Consider the following 20,470-nt stretch of genomic DNA (forward strand, 5'->3'; position numbering starts at 1 on the left):
TTGGCAGTGGGTTTTCTCATCCTTTTTCCAACGTAGACAAAACCTGAATGCTACAGAAACCTTGAGCATTACAAGCAGATGATAACCTTACTGAATAGCTTGTCTTGCCTTTTGGGGAAAGGAGAGAGTTTGGCTGCAGTTCAGTTGGAACAAGTGCTTATGAAGCAACTGACAAAAAGCCTATGAGTAGATTTATTATTTTGCCATGCAGGGTAATAAATAATTGCATCATTTCCAGCAATTCACAGTATATACCTGTGAGATGGTGGATCTCTCTACAAGGTGTAATCTCTGCAAAGAAGTATTAAATTGGGAATTGTGACAGACTGTAAACATTGTTGTTTTCCTGCTTAGGTTTTGTTGTTTTGGGTTTTTTTAAATTTTTTAGCAACCATAGTGGATACTTGCAATTTCCTCCTCGTTTTTATGTGGTATCCCCTAAGGAATTAATTGTGAGAAATGTTTCATTTTAACTATTTGAACAACAATTCCATATTTCCCGGGTCACAGATTTTTGGTAGTTTGGAGGATAAAATTGCCTGATGCTCAAGATAGGAAACACCTTTTTCTATCTTGCACGTGGAACTCAGGTTCTGAGAATACTAAAATGAAGCCTTTTTAAACTTGTCTTTTTTTCCTCATTCCATTTAGTGATAGTCCCAATGCTGTCCATGAGGTGGAAAAGTGGTTACCACGACTGCACTCAGTTGTCATAGGACCTGGCTTAGGTAGAGATGAAGTTCTACTTGAGCACGCTAAGGTAATGTGTATACCGTTATTTTATTCTGTTTCTTTGTGTTGAATTTTATTAACCAATTTCCTATCTTTTCCATGATTACACAATTGTTCTTGATTAGGGTTCCTAAATAACAAATTTAATAAAATATTTTTGACTGAAAATGACAGCTGTTAGAATGGTCTTATTTATTAAACTGTAAGCATCACTCTGAATTTTAGACACCCAGGTTTTATTGGGTGTTTTTATTTGCTTTTGTTTTGATTGTGAAAGTTGCTAATTAAGAAATAGATGTTGGCATCTTTAGACAAAGGGCTCTGTTTTTTCTTAGGTGCAAAGTACCTGTGCTGTAAGAAAATAAATATGAATTTGAGTTCTTAATTTTTGGGATCTTATTTGACAGCTTGTATGAGGAGAGGTACCAAAGAACAGGGACTGTGTCCCCTTGCAGTAAGAAATAATACTCTTAATTATAAAATGGTGCAGATTTCTACTCTGGGTAAAGAGGTAATCCTATTTTCTGACAAGCCTTAGTGGAGAGCTGAAAACAGGAGCTTAGACAGTTCTGTACTCTAAATAACATTTAACCGATACAGTCTTCCAGATGATGTCTTGTATTACTGTCAACACATCTTTGTACATTCAAAGTGTATCTTTCAATCTAATGTCAATCTGATTTTGTACAATTTTATTTTTTTTCTGAGAAGTATTACTGAATTAATCAGTGGTATTAACAAGTGGAATTAATATAATTTACAGAAATGTTGACAGTTACACAGTGAAATTGCAAAACAAGGGAGGCAAGAGACTGGAGGCCACACTTTCCAAGCAGTTTAGAATACCTTGAGAGCTATGGAGAGTGGTTTTGCTGGGCTTTTGTTAGAGAAAGTTGGTTTTGGAGCTTGTAGCTGCTTTAGTTCTTCTGCTTCCAAATGTGTTTGTTTTATCCTATAGAGGTACAAAACTAATAAAGAGCATGGATTCAGAAAGCAAGTAAAAAGAAATTTATTACAACTGATCAGGAAAACAGATTCTATTCTGAATGAAAAATTTCAGCAGATTTTATTCTTTTTCGAAAACATTTTTTCAGAATTCTTTTTACAGAAAAAAATTTGGGGCAATGGTCTTTCTTTTTTTCTTGTTTTTTTTAAAAAAAATTTAGGGTTTTTTTTTTCTGAAGAAAAATGTCTTAAAATAAAGTAGTTAATTTAGCCTGTCTAAGGTATCCAACATAAGCTTCTTTGATATCAGCATTCCATCTGGGTTTTATAAATATTGGTCAATGTGCTTATCTGTATTACAGAAGTATCTGTAAGATTCCTTGATTGTATTTTTTTTTTTTCATCATTGCTAAAAATGATTTTTCTTTCTTAGTGCATTACAAGCACACTTTTACTTGAGCCTGTCTGTCCTGTGTGAGCTAGCTTAAATTAAAGAAACAAACCCAGCCAGTGAAATCAAGGCGTTTGGAAGTTACTTCATGGTAGGATCTCGGGCCACGTTCATATGAGCTGTGGGTCTGACCTTATTAATTTCAAGTCACATTAAAGCTCAAGTTCTTTGTCTTTGCTGTAATTATGTAAGTGTTCATTAGTTTCCCAGTGTTGTTTTTTTAAATCCAACTACCATAATCTTCTAAATTCTTTGTTCAGCCAAAACCTTTAATAAGTGCATGTAATTAGGGACAAGGGAGCCCTGGTTGCCTGCTTGAAGAAGGCTGGTGCTTCTCTGTTGTGAGGAAAGGCTGAGTCTCCCTCTTGCTTCAGCAGTGAATTTTAAGCTTTGTGTCACTCTTCACCTCCAAGCAAAAAAGCAAGTGATTATAGTGTTAACTATTTTAAGCTTTTATAGGAGGCTGACTTGGTGTATAATTTTCTGTTTTCCCTTTAAGCTAACTTCAGCATGCTGTCATGTGAATACAGGGCTGAGAGTTAGATCAGTGTCTGCTTTGTGGTCAGGGTTTTGTATCAGAGTGGCAGTGACGATGGGAGAGAGCTTCCCCTCTTCCTCCTCCTGCCCCATTAAAGTGCTGAGGCACAGTGGTCTGTCACCTCTCTGCTGCTGTTCCTGTGTCGCTTCTTGTCAGTATTGTGCCAGCACGTTGCCAATGAATGTGCCTGTCCAAACGGTCGTGTGTTTAGGCTGCTTCTCTCTTCTGAGCATTCACAAGTTAAGGTACTAACAGAGCAGCCTGCAATTTCTGGTATACAGCCCATGGACGGTGTTTTATTGTACAATAGCCCGAGTACTTCTTGACCAGATGGTGCATCTTCTCTCTCCAGACCAAAGGATGTTTTGCTTCCTCAGCATCTTTACTATGTCACTTGCCTCCTTCATGCTTAATGCCTGCAGTGTGTACACTGTGGCATTTCAGCTCCTTTCAATAGTCTGGTGGAAAAGAAGCACCTTGTGATCTGTTTCCTTAGATTCCACCCCCTCCCACCCCCACCTTGGGAGCATAGTGACACTCTTTGAATTCATGCTTATGGGCTTCCTGTGATCCTCTGGTTTTGACTCTAATTCTATTTACAAGTCCTGTTACAAGAAGCCCCTCTACAAGTTATTTCCCCTCTCTCACATGCCACTTGTGTGGGTCTGTGCCAGAACCCTCACATGCTGTTCCTCAGGTTCCTGAGTGAGGGCTGGTGATCTGTCAGAGCTTTCTATCCATGGGTTTGCAGGACCAGGAGCTGCAGCTTCAGAAAAATCTTATAAAGAAAGCATTTGTTGTGTCCTAGTAGCTGTGCAGCTGGATCCCATGCAGATGTGGCAATCCTAGTCATGGCCTGGTTAGATCCTGCAATTCCAGAGCAGATAAGCAGTCCAAGCTATTTCTCTTCAAGAGGAAGGAACAAAACTATGTTTCTGCTCCACTTCTCAGCTCTGGTGTGTGCAGACTGAAGCATCTCTGCTCCCCATTCTACTTCAAACTTCTGAAATGCTGTGACCACATCTGGTGTGGAGCTTGGCCACCACAGACAGCTTCCTTGTAGGCAACATCAGGCCATCTGTTTTTCCCGTTCAGTGTCCATGATTGATTCTGGACAGAGACAACAGTACCGTTACCTCCTCAAGTTCACCTCAGTTGTTACACTGCTGGTGGTGGTGTAGACTGTTGAGGAAGAGTTTAGCTGCCACATGGAAGCAAGGCCAAGGTCCCTATTGCTGTCCTCTGTCAGTGGTTAGAAGCAGCGTATTCCCAAAGCTATTGGATGTTCTCCATTTTTCACACAGCAGCAATATTATGTCCCTATTGTGTCCACCCATCACAGTGTTCTTCATTCAGTCCTTCCAAGGATGTTTGTACTTCTACTCTTACTCTGATCACGTAGCCTGAGGCTTGGAGGTAGAGGAGTTCCTGCCTGTACTATCAAGAGCTGTTCCTCAGGTTTGTGAGAGAACCCAGTTCCTCTCCTGCAGGGCGATGAGTGCAGCTCCCGAGAGGACTTTGGAAGGAATATTACATTCCTTGTGTAGCCCTCTGGGAGAGGAGAGGATACTGACTAATGCTCCAGAGCGTTCTGCGTTCAGTTGCTGCCCAGGAGTTAGGCAGTTACGGGCTTAGCTATGTCCTGGATCAGTTTCCACCCTCGTTATCTCCTTTCTCCTCCTGTTCCTTCTGACAGTGTGATGTTCCTGTCAAATTTTCTGCTTCTGAGTTTGGTGAATCTTTATTGGGTATGTTACTGGCTTTGTGGTCAAATGGACTGATACAGAATTGTTGGTGGAATAGGAGTTACTGTTGGGATCGGGTAGAGAAAAGCATTCATCCTTATGAAGAGCCCTGTAGAATCATAGTGGTTGGGAAAGACCTTTAAGATCATTGAGTCCAACTGTTAACACTGCCAAATCCACCTCTAAACCATGTCCCTAAGCACCTTGTCTACCTGTCTTTTAAGTATCACCAGGGATGGTGACTCCACCACTCCCCTGGGCAGCCTGTTCCAATGTTTGACTGCCCTTTCTGAGAAAACATTTTTCCTAATATCCAACCTAAACCTCCCCTGGTGCCACTGTCCTTCACTGAAGTAAGACTTTGACGTTGGAATCATCAGCATCTCCCTGAAGTGGTAGCACTGAATCCTGGACTCTGCAGCTCCAGTGCTGCCGTGTTTTGTCTTGCAGCAGCCAAGTTAGATTGGTGTTTTCAGCAGAGCATGTTCGCTTCCCTCCTGTAAGAGAGGTAACAATAAATAGCAAGAGTGGCTCTGTGTAACTCAGATTACGCGGTAAAATCTACTGGGTTCTCAAACTGCACGCTTGTTCCTCTTGCTTGGTTCTCAGTCTTTGTTTTAGCTCCAAGAACATGTCCTCAATACCAGCCTGGATATTTGGCTGAGGCCCTTCCTAGCTGCCATTTCTGGTCATTGCTGTCACTGGTTCTCTCCCCACAACCCCCTCACCCTGCAATGCTACCCGCAGCCAGTCATTTGCCCTTAAAGATCTCTGTTCTCTGTTGGGATATAAATTTCAGAAATCTCATTTTCTACGCCATGCGATGTGATCTTCAGGTTGTGTGGAAATGTCTTGGCTGTAGTGAACACCTAGAAAAGAGTGGGAGAGGTTTGGGCTGCTTTCATGGATTGCCTCCATTGAGTGTGCCCAGAGAGAGTCCATTTGAAATTTTCTCTCAGATGGATTCTCCGTTCCACCTCAGCTGAAGTATCAGCCTTTCTGTGTTTGTTTTTGATTAGTTGGATTAATTACCCCCCTTCAAGCCTCGTGCCTTCAGGATTTAAGCAACACTTCACAGCCTTAATAAAATGTGAGAACGGGACCAGGTGCTTCAGTGGACTGTCTGCACTAGTTTTTGCAAGCTCAGAAGAACTACAGAACACAGAGCCACCTTTTGTTGTCATAGCAGGCCATGAAAGCTAGATCGGCTGCTGTGGGCTTGGAGAAGCATTATCCTCTCGCTACTACTGAGCTGCCCCCCCGGTTCCATTTGTACCAAGTCTAAGACATCTGAGAAGCGTCCCAAGCTAATGCTGTAGCTGGTAGATTTGTAGTACTGTCTGTGGTACCTGTCACCGTGTATGAATGTGAGCAGAAGGATGTGTTAACTCTTTAGAGTCACTGCTCACATCAACTCAAGTTAGCGGAAAAATTATTTACCAGAAACGTAATTCTTCAGCATGGATCTCGTGCGCGTTTGCTTCCTGCCCTGCTTGTGTCCTCTGGAGATTCCTGCGGTGCGGGTTCAGCACTTCGTAGGGAACTGACATGGCAGCAAGGACAGGCCACTTTCTGTCCTCAGCCCTCAGCTGGGAGGAGGCAAGGGAGGTGGGATCCTGTGCCCGTGATACTGCGGAGGCAAACACCAGAAGGCGTGTGGAAATGTTTGTGTAACCTGTATTTCTCTCAGCCCTCGCCCACCCCACAAGATTGACGGACGCATGTACCACAAGCGGTGTTCGGTGAGGAACTACTCTCGTACTAGCCAAGCCTCATTGCTTTGAAGTGGTGCTATGAGAGTCAGGATTTGTGGATGTCTTCACCAAAGATGAGGCAGTTGCTGGGACTGGGTGCAGTTCTTTCTCTGTGGTGGTGGTACTGGTGTGGATAAAGCTTGGGAACACCAGCTCTGGGCAGAGAGAGCCTCTTGGTTATGCTAAGAACTATTGCTGCTTGTGCTACAAACTATTGGTATTCTGTGGCTTCCTCGCAAATGTCTTGATTAGAAAAGCAGTTTTTGAAAATACTCTAACAGGACCTTAAATACAGGTTTATGCAGCTTGCAAGCAGAATTTATTTTTTAATATATGTAATGGATCTTGATGAAAGTCATTCACAGTGAAGTGGAATGTTTATTTGCTTTCTGTGTGCAGGCTTATATTGTTGTTTAACTTGATTTTGATACTTAAAAGCATTTGTAAGCAAAACACTCAAATTGGTTACCTTTTCAACTCCTTCTGAACATGATTTAGCTAGAACCCCTAAAAAGAAATTGGCAGTAATAAATTCCAGAGTTCAAGTTTATGTTTATTTGTTTCATTTTAAGACAAAATGCCAACAGCTGACCATGAATATCTTAAGCCATATCTAACATTAACATAACCAACCATAAATTGGAAACCTTGTAGAGTTTGCTTTGTGAGTGCAGATATATTCAGTGGATGAGACAGCATGGGAAAATTTAACGCCTTTATTCTGATTTAGATGTTTTACTTTGGATTGAAATAAACAGGATTATTATACACATAAACTGTGTTTGGATGTGTTTAGGGATGGAAAGGTATAAATGCAGCTTCTCAAGTGGTGTCTGGTTGATCATGAATTGGGGGGAGGGATAGCTAAAAAGGAGTACTCTGGGTTTTTTTGCATAACTAGAACAGTATTTCAGAGGCTTTTGCTTTGTATTCTTGTGTTCCTTGTGTTCAGGCATTACTTCAGATTATGTAACTTCTTTAAGAATTTAGCATATGACTGAGGCAGATATTAAGAAACTGTTAGCTGCAGTTTTCCTCCAAGTTTGACAGCAAATGGTCTACTTTGAATTCAAAGGTGGAATCTGCAAATGGATCTGTCTCATCTCTTTTTTTATTTTTTTAACTTTTATGTAGAATAGAACAGTCTTGATTAGCTGCCACCTACAGCATCTTCAGCTTTGTTAGTTGTAACAACAGCTTTTAACGTTTCCCAAAGCACTTAATGAGCTTGATGATGTAGTGCAGTACTCTTTGGAGTCCTTGTCGCCCTCTGCCTGGCTTAAATTAAGTATTTTCCTGTGCACCTGAAAATAGTGGAAAACCGGGCCTTGCATGTGGTACTACAGTTGAAAGACCAAAGACTCAGGAAAATTGAATGGAGCATAAACTAGGAGGTGAAAAAGCTGTTTGTTTCAAATAAAGGATATTAATCTCTGTTCTGTGACTCTTCATTCCAGTAGTACCAGCGGTGGTCAGTAGTTAATCATTTCTTATGTGAGGTTTGAGAGCTTAGTGGAGTGATTAATGAGCTAGTGATAGTTATGCATACAGGAATATATAAAGTAAAACTGAGGCAATTAGGTTAGTTAAAGGTGATTTATATAAATCTTGTCCACAAAGTGAGATTTTGATTGACATTGATGAGTTTTGAAAGGAGGATGACTTCTTGGATTGGTTCATGGGAAGTAATGAAAGCAAGTCTCAGAGTTAACTGCATGTTTCCACCAGTGGGTAAATAAAAAAACAAAAACAGTTACTGAAAATATGGCTCTAATGTGAAGAATCTCAAACAGTTGAACTCCATTTTTAAGGTTTTTCAAAACTTCCTGTATCAAATATATTCTATTTAGGGAAGCTTCTTCCCCCCACCAACCCTGACTGTAGCCTTGAGCACAGCCTGAGCTTGGGATATTTGCCTACCTCTGGCTGTGCAAGATTGCACACTTCTGCTTGCCAAGCCCATTTTCTAAGCATCTCTGCCACAGAGCTGCGTCCTGACCTCAATGCAGCTGAGTCCCTGCTAACTCTGCATTTCTCCAGGCCCGAAGCAAGGAAGGCAGAAATGCTTCCGAGGGCTTCCAGTGCCTGTGCGTAGGAATTGCTTTGCAGTGTGTTGGGGTCAAACTTGTTTGTTCCTGCCGGGCACCGTGGGGGAGGCAGAGTGCAGAAATGCTTCCAGCTGCACCATTTCCAGGGAAATTCCGGCTCTTTCTTCCCTTTCATTTCTCTGTTCCAGACAAAACCATGGATTCAGGATTGTTGCAGGAGAGAACCATCCATGCAGGAAACACAAACAGTTATAGGTGGCGCTTCAGCAACAGTTTCTGATCATGGTTTTCAGCAGAGGGTTCTTTGTAAAAGGATTGCCACTCCTTTTCAGTTACTCAGGGTTGTATGGGACCTAAGCAGTGCCAGATTATGCACATTTGCATGTCTCTGCTAAACCAGAAGCTCATCACTCTTGCTGCCTTGAGTCTGGCTACTGCAGCTTAGACAGCCAGGAGCCCAGGTCAGTAGCAGGGACTGGAGCAGTGGAGCTGAACTGCACTATCAGTCACCGTAATGTAACCAGCATTCCAGAAGGTTAGTGCTTGAGCTTGTAGAGAATGGGGCTTTCAACCTCTCCTGGGCTATGGGCAGGCCTTTGGTTACCCTGCCAGAGGAGTACAGTGTGGGACAGCACTGACCTGCTCTGCAGGCCTCAGCTGACTGGAGTTTTAGATGTGTGAATGCAGGCACGGTGCTCCCCTGGCAAGGCACATACTGCCCAGATGCCAAGGAGGCCTGGCAGTTACCTGTTTGGACAAGCAAGGAAAGGATGTTGCTCTCTCTTAGAAATACAGTTATTAACAATTTGTGTGGGTGCAAATTCTTGTTTAAAGGACCTCACCTGCTTAGCAGCTCTCCCAAGATATTTTAAGTTTACCTTGGAACATCTAGCAGAAGATTTAATGACATACTTGGCATTTGCAGGTTGCAGTAGAATGTACTTCTGGTGGGCTGAAGGCAAGGCTGTACTGCTTCCTAAAATGTTTGGATGTCATCGTGGTCAATCCTGTCCGTTATTATGGCATACTGGAGCCTCTTTTTGAGCACATGGATAAGGAGTTTTGCCAAGAGAGGCCACGACATGACTCCTGAAGGGACCTAGGAAATGTAGTGTTCTCTCCTGGTGTCATTAAAGGAAACTTTGCCTGCAATATCTTTCCTTTGCGAGGTAGAAAGATGACAATGATGTCATCTTAGTGAAAATTAATGTAATGCATCCTTAGTGAAAATTAATTAGTGTTGTGGGATAGATGTTGCTTTATATGTGCTGCTATTGTGGTTTTCTGTTTATTTCATTAAAATTCAATCTTTTATTAAAACCAGTGTCTCTAATTTCCTGATTCTTCTCTTTGCCAACACCAAATGTCAAAGTTATTGTGTAGCTAAACCAGTTCATCAGGAAAAATGCAAGTAGTGATACAACTAATAATATATTAAAAGTCATTGCAGGCATTCTGCTGCCAATCCACATCTGATTAAAAAAGCTGAAAAGTACACCCAAGTCAGGTGTGGGCAAAACTGTGTATAATTTTATTTTCCAAGGAGCCATGAAGAACCAGCTTGTATGCTGTTGTATTCAGGCAGGGTAAATAGGGTATGTGTGTTACTGGTGGCTTGTGGAGAACTCCAGACTGGCTGCAGAGTTTTGCAAGAGGCTGTGGGTCCTCGCTGTAAGTGCTCCACCTGCTATCTGCTCCTGGTGCCTCAGGGTGGCTGCTCTCTGAAGACTTCCATGGCTGATAAGATATCCTTTGATGGTACCTAGAAGCTCGATAGCAATTTATTCCTCCCTCAGGTGTTCCCCCCATTTCCCTCCCAGCTGTTTTTTGCAGCCAGTGACTCGACTGGCTCATCTTGGCCCATTCCCTTTTTCCATAATAATTGTGGAAGCGTGCAGGAGTCCTGGATGTCTCCGTTAGTGCAGTGCAGGTGAATCTTGTGTTTCATGGCACAGCTGCAGGCTTTCAAATGGATAAATCAAGCCATGCTTTTCTGCATCACTGTGCCCTTTTTCAGCAGCAGCCTGTCCATTCGTTCCCTCAAGCTTCTTCCCCCTGCAGTCCTTTCCAGCCAGAATGATTCTAATTTCATGTGTGTGGTGTTCTGTTTTCAGTGTGTTGGAGGTTTTGTGGTTTGGTTTTGATTTGGTTTGGGTTTTGGGGGAGGTTTTGTTTTGTTTTGTTTTTTAATATTGGAATTTAGTTTTGGGAATCTATTTTAAAATTCCCATGTGAAAGTTCAGACAGAGAACACAGATTTCTATTAAAATTACTAAGTTGCATTTTGAGGAATAGCTTCCATGATAATAAAATAATTAATTAAAAAACATAAATTAATTTGTAAATTTTCCCAATTACAGTAAAGGGCTGCCTTTACCCAGATAGAGCACTGGTTTCTATTGTGACACAGCTTTTCCAGTTCTTATTGAGTAGGTTGTGTGCGTACAAGTCCTGGATACCCAGTCACAGAGCAAAGATTTTTCAGGAAATTGTGTATTTCAAGAGTGGAGTGGGAGTAGATTCAGGTTAATTTTCCCCCCTCTGGCTCTCCTCCCCTCAACCACCTCCACCAAAAATTGGAATCACTGAAATACTGTTTTGTGCATTCCTGAGTGTTGAGTATTTGGTGCCACTAACAAGTGATAACTCTGTGGGAGGTTGTCCCACACAGAACCTTCATGGGATGTGCAGGTTCTGTATGGGACATCAAAGGTGAATCCCAGGTCATTTCCTCTTTGGCTTGGTTAGGACAGAAACTTAAACTTTGGTCTTCAACTATTAGGAGAGGAAGCTCTCATTACAGATTTGTTCTAGCATGAGTTCTGCAGTCCTGTAATGCAGTTCATTATTGATGATATTAATCACAGCAGGCTGGAACCTGTTTCCCTTTTCTCATTCAAATATTGGGCAGGCTGTGGAGTCACTGTTCCAGAGAATCAGCAAGTATTTAGCTAACGCCTACAAAGCAGAATATCTTGAGCAAGACACTGCCCAACTCCCTGTAAAAACAGGGGATAATAATCCTGATGAAGATTTTCTGCATGAAAGGTAGGAGACTGACATTTGTGCCTGGGTGAATATCGCAGAGGAAGGATCCAAATCTCAGTCTTAGCAAACCAGTGTAGTTGTAGGTCATGAGGTTGGATGACAGCAGCATGTCACTCTCTCCTCCCCATTGTCCTCTCTACTTGTGGCTGGGGACAAGGTTGCCCTGTGAGTCCACGCCTTCATTTCTGGATGTCCTTGAGCACTTAGGAATCGAGTGAAGGAAGTGCTCCTGCCTTGATGTACCCCAAACTGAACCACCACTGTTGTATAATACATTCTGTGCACAGAAGGATAGTCCACTGGGATATCTCGGAGCTAGAGTCTCCAAAATCTTAATATCCAAAATGTTCAAAGGGAAGGGACGATGTCTTGGTTTTGTCATTGATACCTGTATGTGTTGCTGTTTGTGTGATTGGTGTTTGGATTTCAGGTTTTAGTAACATCACATAGAAGAGAATATTGCTAATGAAAAATACTGAATCCTTTCCCATATAAATAATTGTTACATGGGATAAAACTAAACAGGTGGTTCCTGCTCATAAATAGAGTCTTACCTGAAACCATTACATAGGTTTTGGTGTGAAAGTAGTTGGTTGGAGCTGTATTAATTGTGCAATTAACAGTGAAGGTTTTTCTGTATGCTACAAGTTTTAAACCAGAAAACTTCATGCCAAATATGGAGACACTGATTCAGCTGAAAATTGATTTTGCTTACAGGAACAAAATACCCCGCATAAAAAGGATGTGGCCATTATTGCTGTAAGCACCTCTTATGCAAGTATTTTTTTTTTTATACAGTATCTGCAGTAATAGAGTGTTTATAAGTGAGCTTCATCTCACCTAATTCTTGGTGTCTACAGCAGTAAGATGTCTCTGCTCACTCTGTGATAGCTGAGGAGAGGCAGGTATGTCCGTTGGGGATTCATCCCACCCTAAACGTGGTGTCTAAGCTGCATGGGATGAATTGCTCTCCAGTGGTGAAGCCATTTGACCTTTAAATGGCAGCAGGTGAGATGGGTCCTGTCCACAATCAATAGGAAGCAGAGGTTCTCCAGTGAATGGCACATCTTTCAAAAGGGTGGTTGTCTTACCAAGGGTGGTTGTTCCCTTATCTCTGTTACTGCTTTATTATGGTTGCTAGGTTAGCCCCTCCCTCCCCAGAACTTCCTCTCTGAGGTTCTTTGTCTGTCTCCATGCAAATTCTGTCTGGGTTGAAGGAAGGAAGAGGAAAGGAAAATAATTAAGGTAGGTTTTTGTTTGGGGGTTGTTTTTTTTTTTTTTAAAATAAAAAATGAGCTTTCTAAATAAGACAAAATACTTTATATCCCCTGATTATTTGTTATATAAGGAGAGAAAGAAAAAGCAAAGATCAGTCAGTATGTTAGATTAGAAACTGATACCTCTGAGACTGTACACAATAAAAGTTGTGTGGCCAGTAGGTTTTACTTAACAAGATGAAATTTCTCTTCAGAGAAGAGGTCAAATGTCTCAGGATTGTGGAGGATGTGCTAGAGAGGTAGGAACTCAAAATGTTATTAGGAAGAAAAGCCTTATTTCTCTGGAGTATACCCGTGGACCCAGCCTTCCAGAAGCTATTTATCTGTACGTGTACTTTCATGCTTAGCAACTTCCAACTTTTTTTTCCTTAACATTCTTTTGGTGGACAATGGATCTTTGGGATTCTTGATTTAGCTTGTTACTAGATACGTAGATAGACAAAAAGAGGAATTCTAACCAGTAGTGAAGATGACAGTTACGAGGAAACACGAAAAGAGGACAAACAGTAACAGCAACAGCTAAACCTTAACTGCTTTGGGAACAGAATTTGAGCAAAATTAGTTGCCTGGATTGCTCATCATGAATTTAAGAGAAAAGTTTTGAAGGATAAGGACTTCTGAGATCTGATGTCTTCCTTCAGACTTCCCTATGGAATCTGTTGGGGAAATATTTTTTTATTTTAAAAAATAAGTGTCACAAAAGGCTACCATACTAAAACTGTCATACTAGAATAAACTGGTGATTCATATTAGTGGGAAATGGGGCAGCAATCATTTTAAGTGTACTGAAGGAGTTTCGTAGAAGCTGCTAATGTACAAAAACTTTCTAATTAAAACCAGTTAGAAAACGAAGTTGCAGTAAATGGTATTTGTGTCTTCAAAAATTGGGGGAGGATGATCTGAATGCTTTCTTACATAGTAGCTTGCTAACCTCTAGGGCTCAGTGCCATATGGTATCTTGCCAGAAGAGCTTAGTATGGTTCAAAGATAATTAGACTGTTGGATGTATAACATTATAAATGAAATAAATAAACCATAAACCTGGTTGCTAGACCCACAGCCTTATTTTATTATAACCAAGTGAGTCAAATTAAACGTAATTGTTAATGAACATAACACAGCAGGGGCAAAGCAGTACAGTTTCTGAGAAGGAAAACTGAACTGTACACATCTGTACAGATTAACATTAATGAGTAAAGAAATTACTCTGTCTCATAAATTTCTTAAAATCTTTGAAATTAAGGTGCTCTGGTTTTTAGTATGTCACAACTAATTATGGCTGTGTTTTAAGATTCCATCCGTGCACAGCTGTTAAATATACTTGTTCATAAAATGGAATGATTTTGTAGTAGCTGAATGGTGTGAGTTGTAAAACTTGCTATTGTTTCAAAATTATTTAAGTAGCTGAATGTAAGAGAAGACTTGTGGTGTTCCCCTGAGATCCCAGGGAGGGTGGGCACCTGGCAGGCTGTGACACAAAGCCCAAGCCAAGACCTGTGCAAGCGTGTGTATATCATGGAATGGTTTTTATTCTGTAGTGGTTTCTAGCTTCAGTAGCTGCAGCTGTGTGTTGAGACAAGTCCTCAGGCTTGGAGCAGTGGAGAGTGTTTCAGTCTCATGCTTGTAACATGCAAACAGTGCCTAAACAAACAAAAGTAGTGTTGAGTTGAAACATGCTGCTAAATCCTGGTCATCCATTTAAAAATAGAAGGGAAGGATTTCTACTGGTATTGCAAAAGTCAGAATCAGGTAGGAATGAGTTAGTGAGGGTATGTATATGCCACAATTAATAATTTACAGAAAGCAAGGTGGGTGGTGTTTATTTTGACCACCATACAAGAACAGAGGTCTGTTCAATACCCTGAACATTCATTTAAAAACTGCTTCCTTATTCCTTACATAATGTCTTGCTAACCTGTGGAGCTCAGTGATGTGTGATAGCTTATCTGAAGAGCTCAATAATATTCAAAACCAATTAGACTTTTGGATGGATACCATCCTCTGTTATCTCATGCAGGAGAAAGATAAACTCTTCAGCTTCAAAGACAAGTTGGTAATAACCAACATTAAAAAAAACCCTTTTGACTGTCAGCCATTGCTCATTTAAAAAGCTTGAGTATCAGTCGCTTCCACTGCTCAGGCAGGAGAGACATCAAGGGCAGACAGTCTGCTGGTAGATGCTGCTTGCTGAAAAACACTTCTGCCGATGGTCTGTTCTCTGGGCTACCTTGGTTTTGCTTTGGAAGTATAAAACCTCCAGGACCATGAGTGAAATGACGCCCTATGTACGGCTTGTCTTGGGATGTTTGTACATAAACTCAAACACCGCAGTGGGGCTCTCCTCGCAAAGCCGCTAAAATCAGTGTTGCAGTTGTTGATAGATTTCTATCATGGAATACTCATTTGGATTTTTCTTTTTTTTTTTTTTTTTTTTTTTTTTTTTTAATTGGAGATATATGTTTACTATGTGTGACTTAGTTGGCACTACATCAGGGAGAGTCAGTGAGATTGCTCGCTTGTTTTCATGTCAACACCAAGGTGTCAGTTATGGAAACCCTGACAATGCTGCTTATACTTGAACCAGGGAGAGAACAGTGTAACTGTAAAAGTACCAGTTGATATGAAAATGTCTTGTATTAGTTTGCAGAATGTAACAGATTTTTTTTGTATCTTACTTTGTAAAAACAACTTATATGATCAGATTTATTGCATGAATTTGTTTCAGATCTTGCTAGATTTAAATTAGCAAGCATCTTAAAGTTATCTGCATTTTTTGCAGGGTATTATAGAAAAATCGAAAGTGAAAGGAATTCCTATCATTATTGATGCTGTAAGTATTTTCTTAATTCAGTCAGTGGTTTGACATTTAAGAATCTATTCAGAAAATGTTCTTCTTACTGTTTTTTGCAGGATGGACTGTGGCTCATTTCCCAGCAGCCTTCTCTTATTCAAGGCTACCAACGAGCTATTCTTACTCCAAACTACATGGAGTTTAGTAGACTGTATGAAGCCATGGTGAGCTGTTTTCCTTTTGGATATTTAAGTAGATGCAAGTTTAGTCTTTAAAAATAAGCAACTTATTACGGGCTTAAAACATCACGTACAGTTTCGTATATGCAAGAGCAGCATTCTCTGGATTTTTTTCCATGGGATAATTGCCACAACAATGCATCTTCTTAAACACAGCTCTTTTTTATAGATGACCCTTTTTTGTGCATTTTTTGGCACTGCACTGGGTATAGAAAAAAATATCTGGAAAGACTGGTGCTGATGTGCTCCTTTCCCCCCCCACCCCCATATGCTGAGGTAGCCTGTGTTAGAATATGTTGTTCTAGTAGTAAAATATGTACTGTGTATGGAATTCTTGTGTTGTAGCTTAGAGACCCCGTAGACAGTAGTGATCATCATGGATGTGTGTTAAGACTCAGCCAAGCCATGGGGAATTTGACAATTATTCAAAAGGGAGAAAGAGATCTTATTTCAGATGGAGAGAAAGGTAAGTGAAGCCTTTTGATTTTAGCAATGGGATTTTTTGTTTGTTTGTTTGTTTGTTTATTTCCCGTCAAAGTCCAGTGGTTGGACTATATATAGTAATTGGTTGACTGTATTCATGAAGATTTAAGGGGAGGGGTGGCTGTCTTTGCAGATCACCTTTAAATTACTTGTGTAAGTTGATATTTTAAGAGTACAACTTAATTTAGTTGATGAAAAAAAGTTGCTGATTTTATTTCTTATTTAAATGGCTGTAACGTATGTTTTACATTACACAGCTATTGAGAAAATTATTGTTTATTCTTTGTGAACTCTTTTTAAATCCTTAGCTGAGATGGTCTATGTAAGTGCAGCTGTCATTGCTAAGTTAATGCAGAATAATATTGTTTTTTCACCATATGTTGGTCTGTCTGAAAAATGAATATGTCTTGATGTTCATGAGCTGCTCAGTTCCTTGATACTGTGTGCCGTGCTGTAGATTAGCATGTACATACATGATTTTTACATTTAGCCCTGGCAATTAAAAAAAAAAAACAACAAAAATTTAACTGTAGATCATTTATTGTGATCAGTATAAAATTAATTCATGAGTGCTTTCATCACATTTTGACTAGGTAGTCTTATTTCACAGACATAACAAGCAGCAGCTCTGCCTCTAATTACTTGAAATGCTAATCTCTGATAAATGTTTATGCCGCTTCAGAACCTTTTTGTCTGTACAGTGGATTTTTCATTATTGGGAGCCATGGGAGTCTTTTGTAACAGAACAACAGATGTAATACGACAACTGGTTTGTGTGGAGCCACCTTCCACGTACTTGGGTTAGTACAGATGCTGGAGCAGCCTGAGAAGCGAGCTGGGATCTGGAAGCGCTGTAGTTACACCGATGTGGTGAAGGACTTTGGTCGGTCATACAGTCCCCGCTCTGCCCTGCATCAGGTCTGCTCTTATGTCTGCACCCGTAGCAGACTTGTTTTGTAACCCTGGACTGTCAGGCCAGGCTTAAGGGAGGATGAATTCAATCAGAGGATAAAGAATCTTGGCTCCAGTTTATGCCAGCTAGAGAGCTTTATAGCACTGTTGTGTATCTTCTTTTTTTTTATGTCAACAATGCTCTTTCTATGCAGGTTTATTGTTTTTTTAATGAATGTTGGGAAAACTGGGTGAGCACTTTATTGAGCACGTTACCTGGTATATTTCTGTTCTCCTTTTGAGTTGTTATTCTTGAGATAAGTGTGCTCCCATGATTGCCGAAGAGAGGGGACACTGTCTCCGTTGTCTCCTGTCATGCGGGATTCAAAAAAAACAGGAGACAAGTGAAAATCTTTCCAATTTTGAATGTTCAGGTGTGGCACAAGTTTGGTGTATGTCTTGTGTGCTTTTGGGGCTTTAAGTTCTTTTTAATTTTTTCCCCACCTTGTTCTTTGTCTCTGTTGTGTTCTGATATTTTTTTATCTTAGTTTAGTGGCTTTTTGATTTGAAATAATAATAGTTCTGTGCCTTTACAGCAGTTGTTTAATGTTCAGCTATAGGCTGCTTTCTTGTTTTTACCTTGGTTCTATCCCCGGTGCTTTCTCTCTCCTGGATTACAGACATTACAGGCAGCACTGCTGAGCTGTAAGAAAGCAGTTGTCGGGTTTAATACAGGTTATAATGTCTGTCACAAACATTGTTTTTAGGATTTGTTTTTAAGAAATATGGATGGAACCTTGCAAGGAGGCTCCTCAGAATTTTGCAGAAACTAGAGACTTCAGCTTCCTTTTAACAAGAATGTTCTTAGGATGTGGGAGTTACTGTTGATCAGTTTTTTTAAAAGCTTCTCAAATAAAAAATTACATTGAGAAAGGCGATTCTACTGTCTGCTCTGTGCCACAACACAGAACATGTTGTCATGTCACTGACCTTGAATTCTCTCCCAGGTTTTCCACGCTTAACTTCTTTTTCATCTGTCTGTCCTTTTGATCTGATGTCATTTTTTTTCAGCTATGACAACCTACATCATGATTCCGGTGTGAGGGAAATCCAGATCATTGGATCAGGCCAATGACCTCTGAGCACAATCAAATATTATGAAAAGATCTATGTATTGCTCTTGCTTTTTATCTTTCATGTCATACATTAGTAGATCTTAAGCTGTACCTATTTTCAGGCATTTCCTGCTTGAGCTCATGTGCTTAGCACACTGGTGCTGTAGTTTCCATATATCTATCACTTTTAAACTTTCTCTTTTGGGAATATACTGCCTGCATGCTTTCTGAGGGTGGGGCAGCAGAGGGAAGTAAGTCTCAGTGCTCTCCAGGAAAATCAGGAATTGCAAACTTAGCTGTGTAGCTTTAGTATTCTGGGCTTGGCTGTTGTGGAAGGAAGGCTTTTTGAGGATGCCGAAATTCGCAGCAGGGAAGACTGACTTGGTGAATACTTTACTGCTTAGACAGATTGTAGTGGGTTTTTTTACAGTACTTTTATTCATGAGTCTGTAGGAAATTCAGTAGACAAATTGCATCTGTTAGTTGAAGACAAAAAAGGTTATCAGGTGGTGTGATAGTGAACTGGAAGTACAGGTGTTAGTGAAGGATTACTGTCCGCAGGTAGCTCTGTAACCTAAGCAGGCAGGCACTATAACTTCTGATTGGAAGCTGAAGCTCAGTAAATTCAGGTTAAAAGTAAGGCGTATTTTATTAACAGACAAAGAAATTAACTGTGACAATTGCATAGCTAGAACTTTGATAGATTGCCAAACTGTGAAGTGTCTGGGCACCTTTGAGGGGTTTTTTTACAGGTCAGATTAGGTGATGCAGGTGGTTCCTCGTGGCCTTAAAATGAGTACTGAATCACATACATGGCCTCTGTGAAATCAGTAGCAGTCCTCCACTATAAAGGAGGTTTTTCTAAGATTTGTCTCCATTTCAGTTATGAGCTGCCAGCTGCCCTGTAAACATAATCACCGAGATTTTAAATTAAGTTTTATATACTCTTTTTCTCTTTCCTTTTGCAATTTCACATTATAGCTTGGTCTACAGTTGTTGATTCCCTGCTCTGCAAAGATGAGCTTCACCATGCTCTTGGTAGGTGATATCAGTGCCATCACTGACCAGGGTAGGAATGAGTACTCAGCCTGTGGGTAAAAGGTAAGTCAGCTTTTATTCACTATGGCACAGCTCTCTAAGGTTTTCCTTTTATTATTCTTTGGAGAACTGGTCAATAATAAAGTGTGGTTATACCAGTTTTAGTTCCTAACATGTTTACAATTTGGCTAGGTCCTTGAAGTAGAGAATTTGGATTTTTGTGTTTAAATGTTATAATGAGCTTTTCTGTATTTTCACTGGCACCTATGCTTATCCTTTCCTCCCTTCCAAAAGGCAGACTTTATGGGTAACCAGCCTGCTGCTGCCTGTGACTACTTTTACCTGGAGCCAGTAGCCAAACCTAGTTTCTTTTCACTTGCCCAGTTGCAGCTGTGGTCAAGAGGAGCAAAGCAGCATGTGAGAGGGATTCCCAAGTACTGAAAATGGGGTAAAAAGCCAACTCTTGCCATCAGTCCCCAAGCAGTACTTCTGATTTCTGCCATTGCATTGTGCCCTATACAGCTGGAAAGGAAGCTATTCAGTGCTTGTCAGTCCCTGGCTCACTCAGCTAAAAGCTCTTACGGTGTCCAGCTGCCCATCAAACTTTGCCCAGATTTTGAACTGAGAGGCAGCACCTTCATCACCAGTCCTGCTTCTGCAGAGTGAGCAGAACAGGGAGGTCACGGTTCCTGTCCACGGTGCCATTCTGTTCTCCGTTGCGCGCGCAGCGTAGCCTGGCGCTGCTCACCTGTCATCACATCTGTCCTCTGGCTCCTGCACCTCCCTGAGAAAAGTCATGTAACATTTGAATCATTTTCTTTTAACTTAAATTGCCTGGTGACTCACACTCAAGGACCTATCTAAGTTTTAAAAGTGTGATTAGGGAATATAAAAGTATAAGCACCCTTTATATAAAAGCCAACTTACATTTTCCGCATCATTTGAGTAATTTCTCCAGCCAAAGTCATTAATCTTGGTTTCCCTGTCTGTGTGCACTCTGGGACACATTTCTGGGAGTCCACAATCTCCAGCCATGTGCCTTTGTGAACTGACTTGCAAAAGGAAAAAGATAAATTTGTTACTAGTATGTGGATCTGCCAGGTCAGAGACGTATGTTAGAAAAAGACTTTACTCAAGATCTGACAATGGTCTAAACCCAAATCTTGCTTTTGATAGAGCAGAATGGTCCTTGATAGCCACATTATTTTGCGTAGAAAATTGAAATCTTAAGCCTTTTAATTAAGTGAGAGTATTTGTTGTTCTGAGGGATAGCTGATGTTAGCTGATCCAGTCCAGTTGGAGCATATCAGAAGTCAGAATGATCATCTGCCTTTCATACACAGATTCCTGAGTACATTAGGATAAGTGTAACATT

The 20,470-nt window shown here is 40.7% G+C and overlaps 1 protein-coding gene across 1 annotated transcript in view; it reads left to right on the plus strand.

Moving 5' to 3' along the window:
- Nucleotides 1-648: 648 nt before the first annotated feature.
- The window catches only part of NAXD (NAD(P)HX dehydratase), a 27,588-nt gene continuing 7,766 nt past the window's right edge, over nucleotides 649-20,470 (plus strand). Inside the window, exons 1-4 of the mRNA XM_010170845.2 lie at nucleotides 649-760; nucleotides 15,318-15,368; nucleotides 15,449-15,553; nucleotides 15,914-16,034. Of these exons, the coding sequence (XP_010169147.1) occupies nucleotides 15,524-15,553; nucleotides 15,914-16,034 (151 nt within the window). The 5' untranslated portion in view covers nucleotides 649-760; nucleotides 15,318-15,368; nucleotides 15,449-15,523. The remainder of the gene's footprint in view (nucleotides 761-15,317; nucleotides 15,369-15,448; nucleotides 15,554-15,913; nucleotides 16,035-20,470) is intronic.

The sequence above is a fragment of the Antrostomus carolinensis genome, unplaced genomic scaffold (assembly GCF_000700745.2).
Source record: "Antrostomus carolinensis isolate BGI_N321 unplaced genomic scaffold, ASM70074v2 scaffold18056, whole genome shotgun sequence".
In the NCBI taxonomy this organism is placed as follows: Eukaryota; Metazoa; Chordata; class Aves; order Caprimulgiformes; family Caprimulgidae; genus Antrostomus; species Antrostomus carolinensis.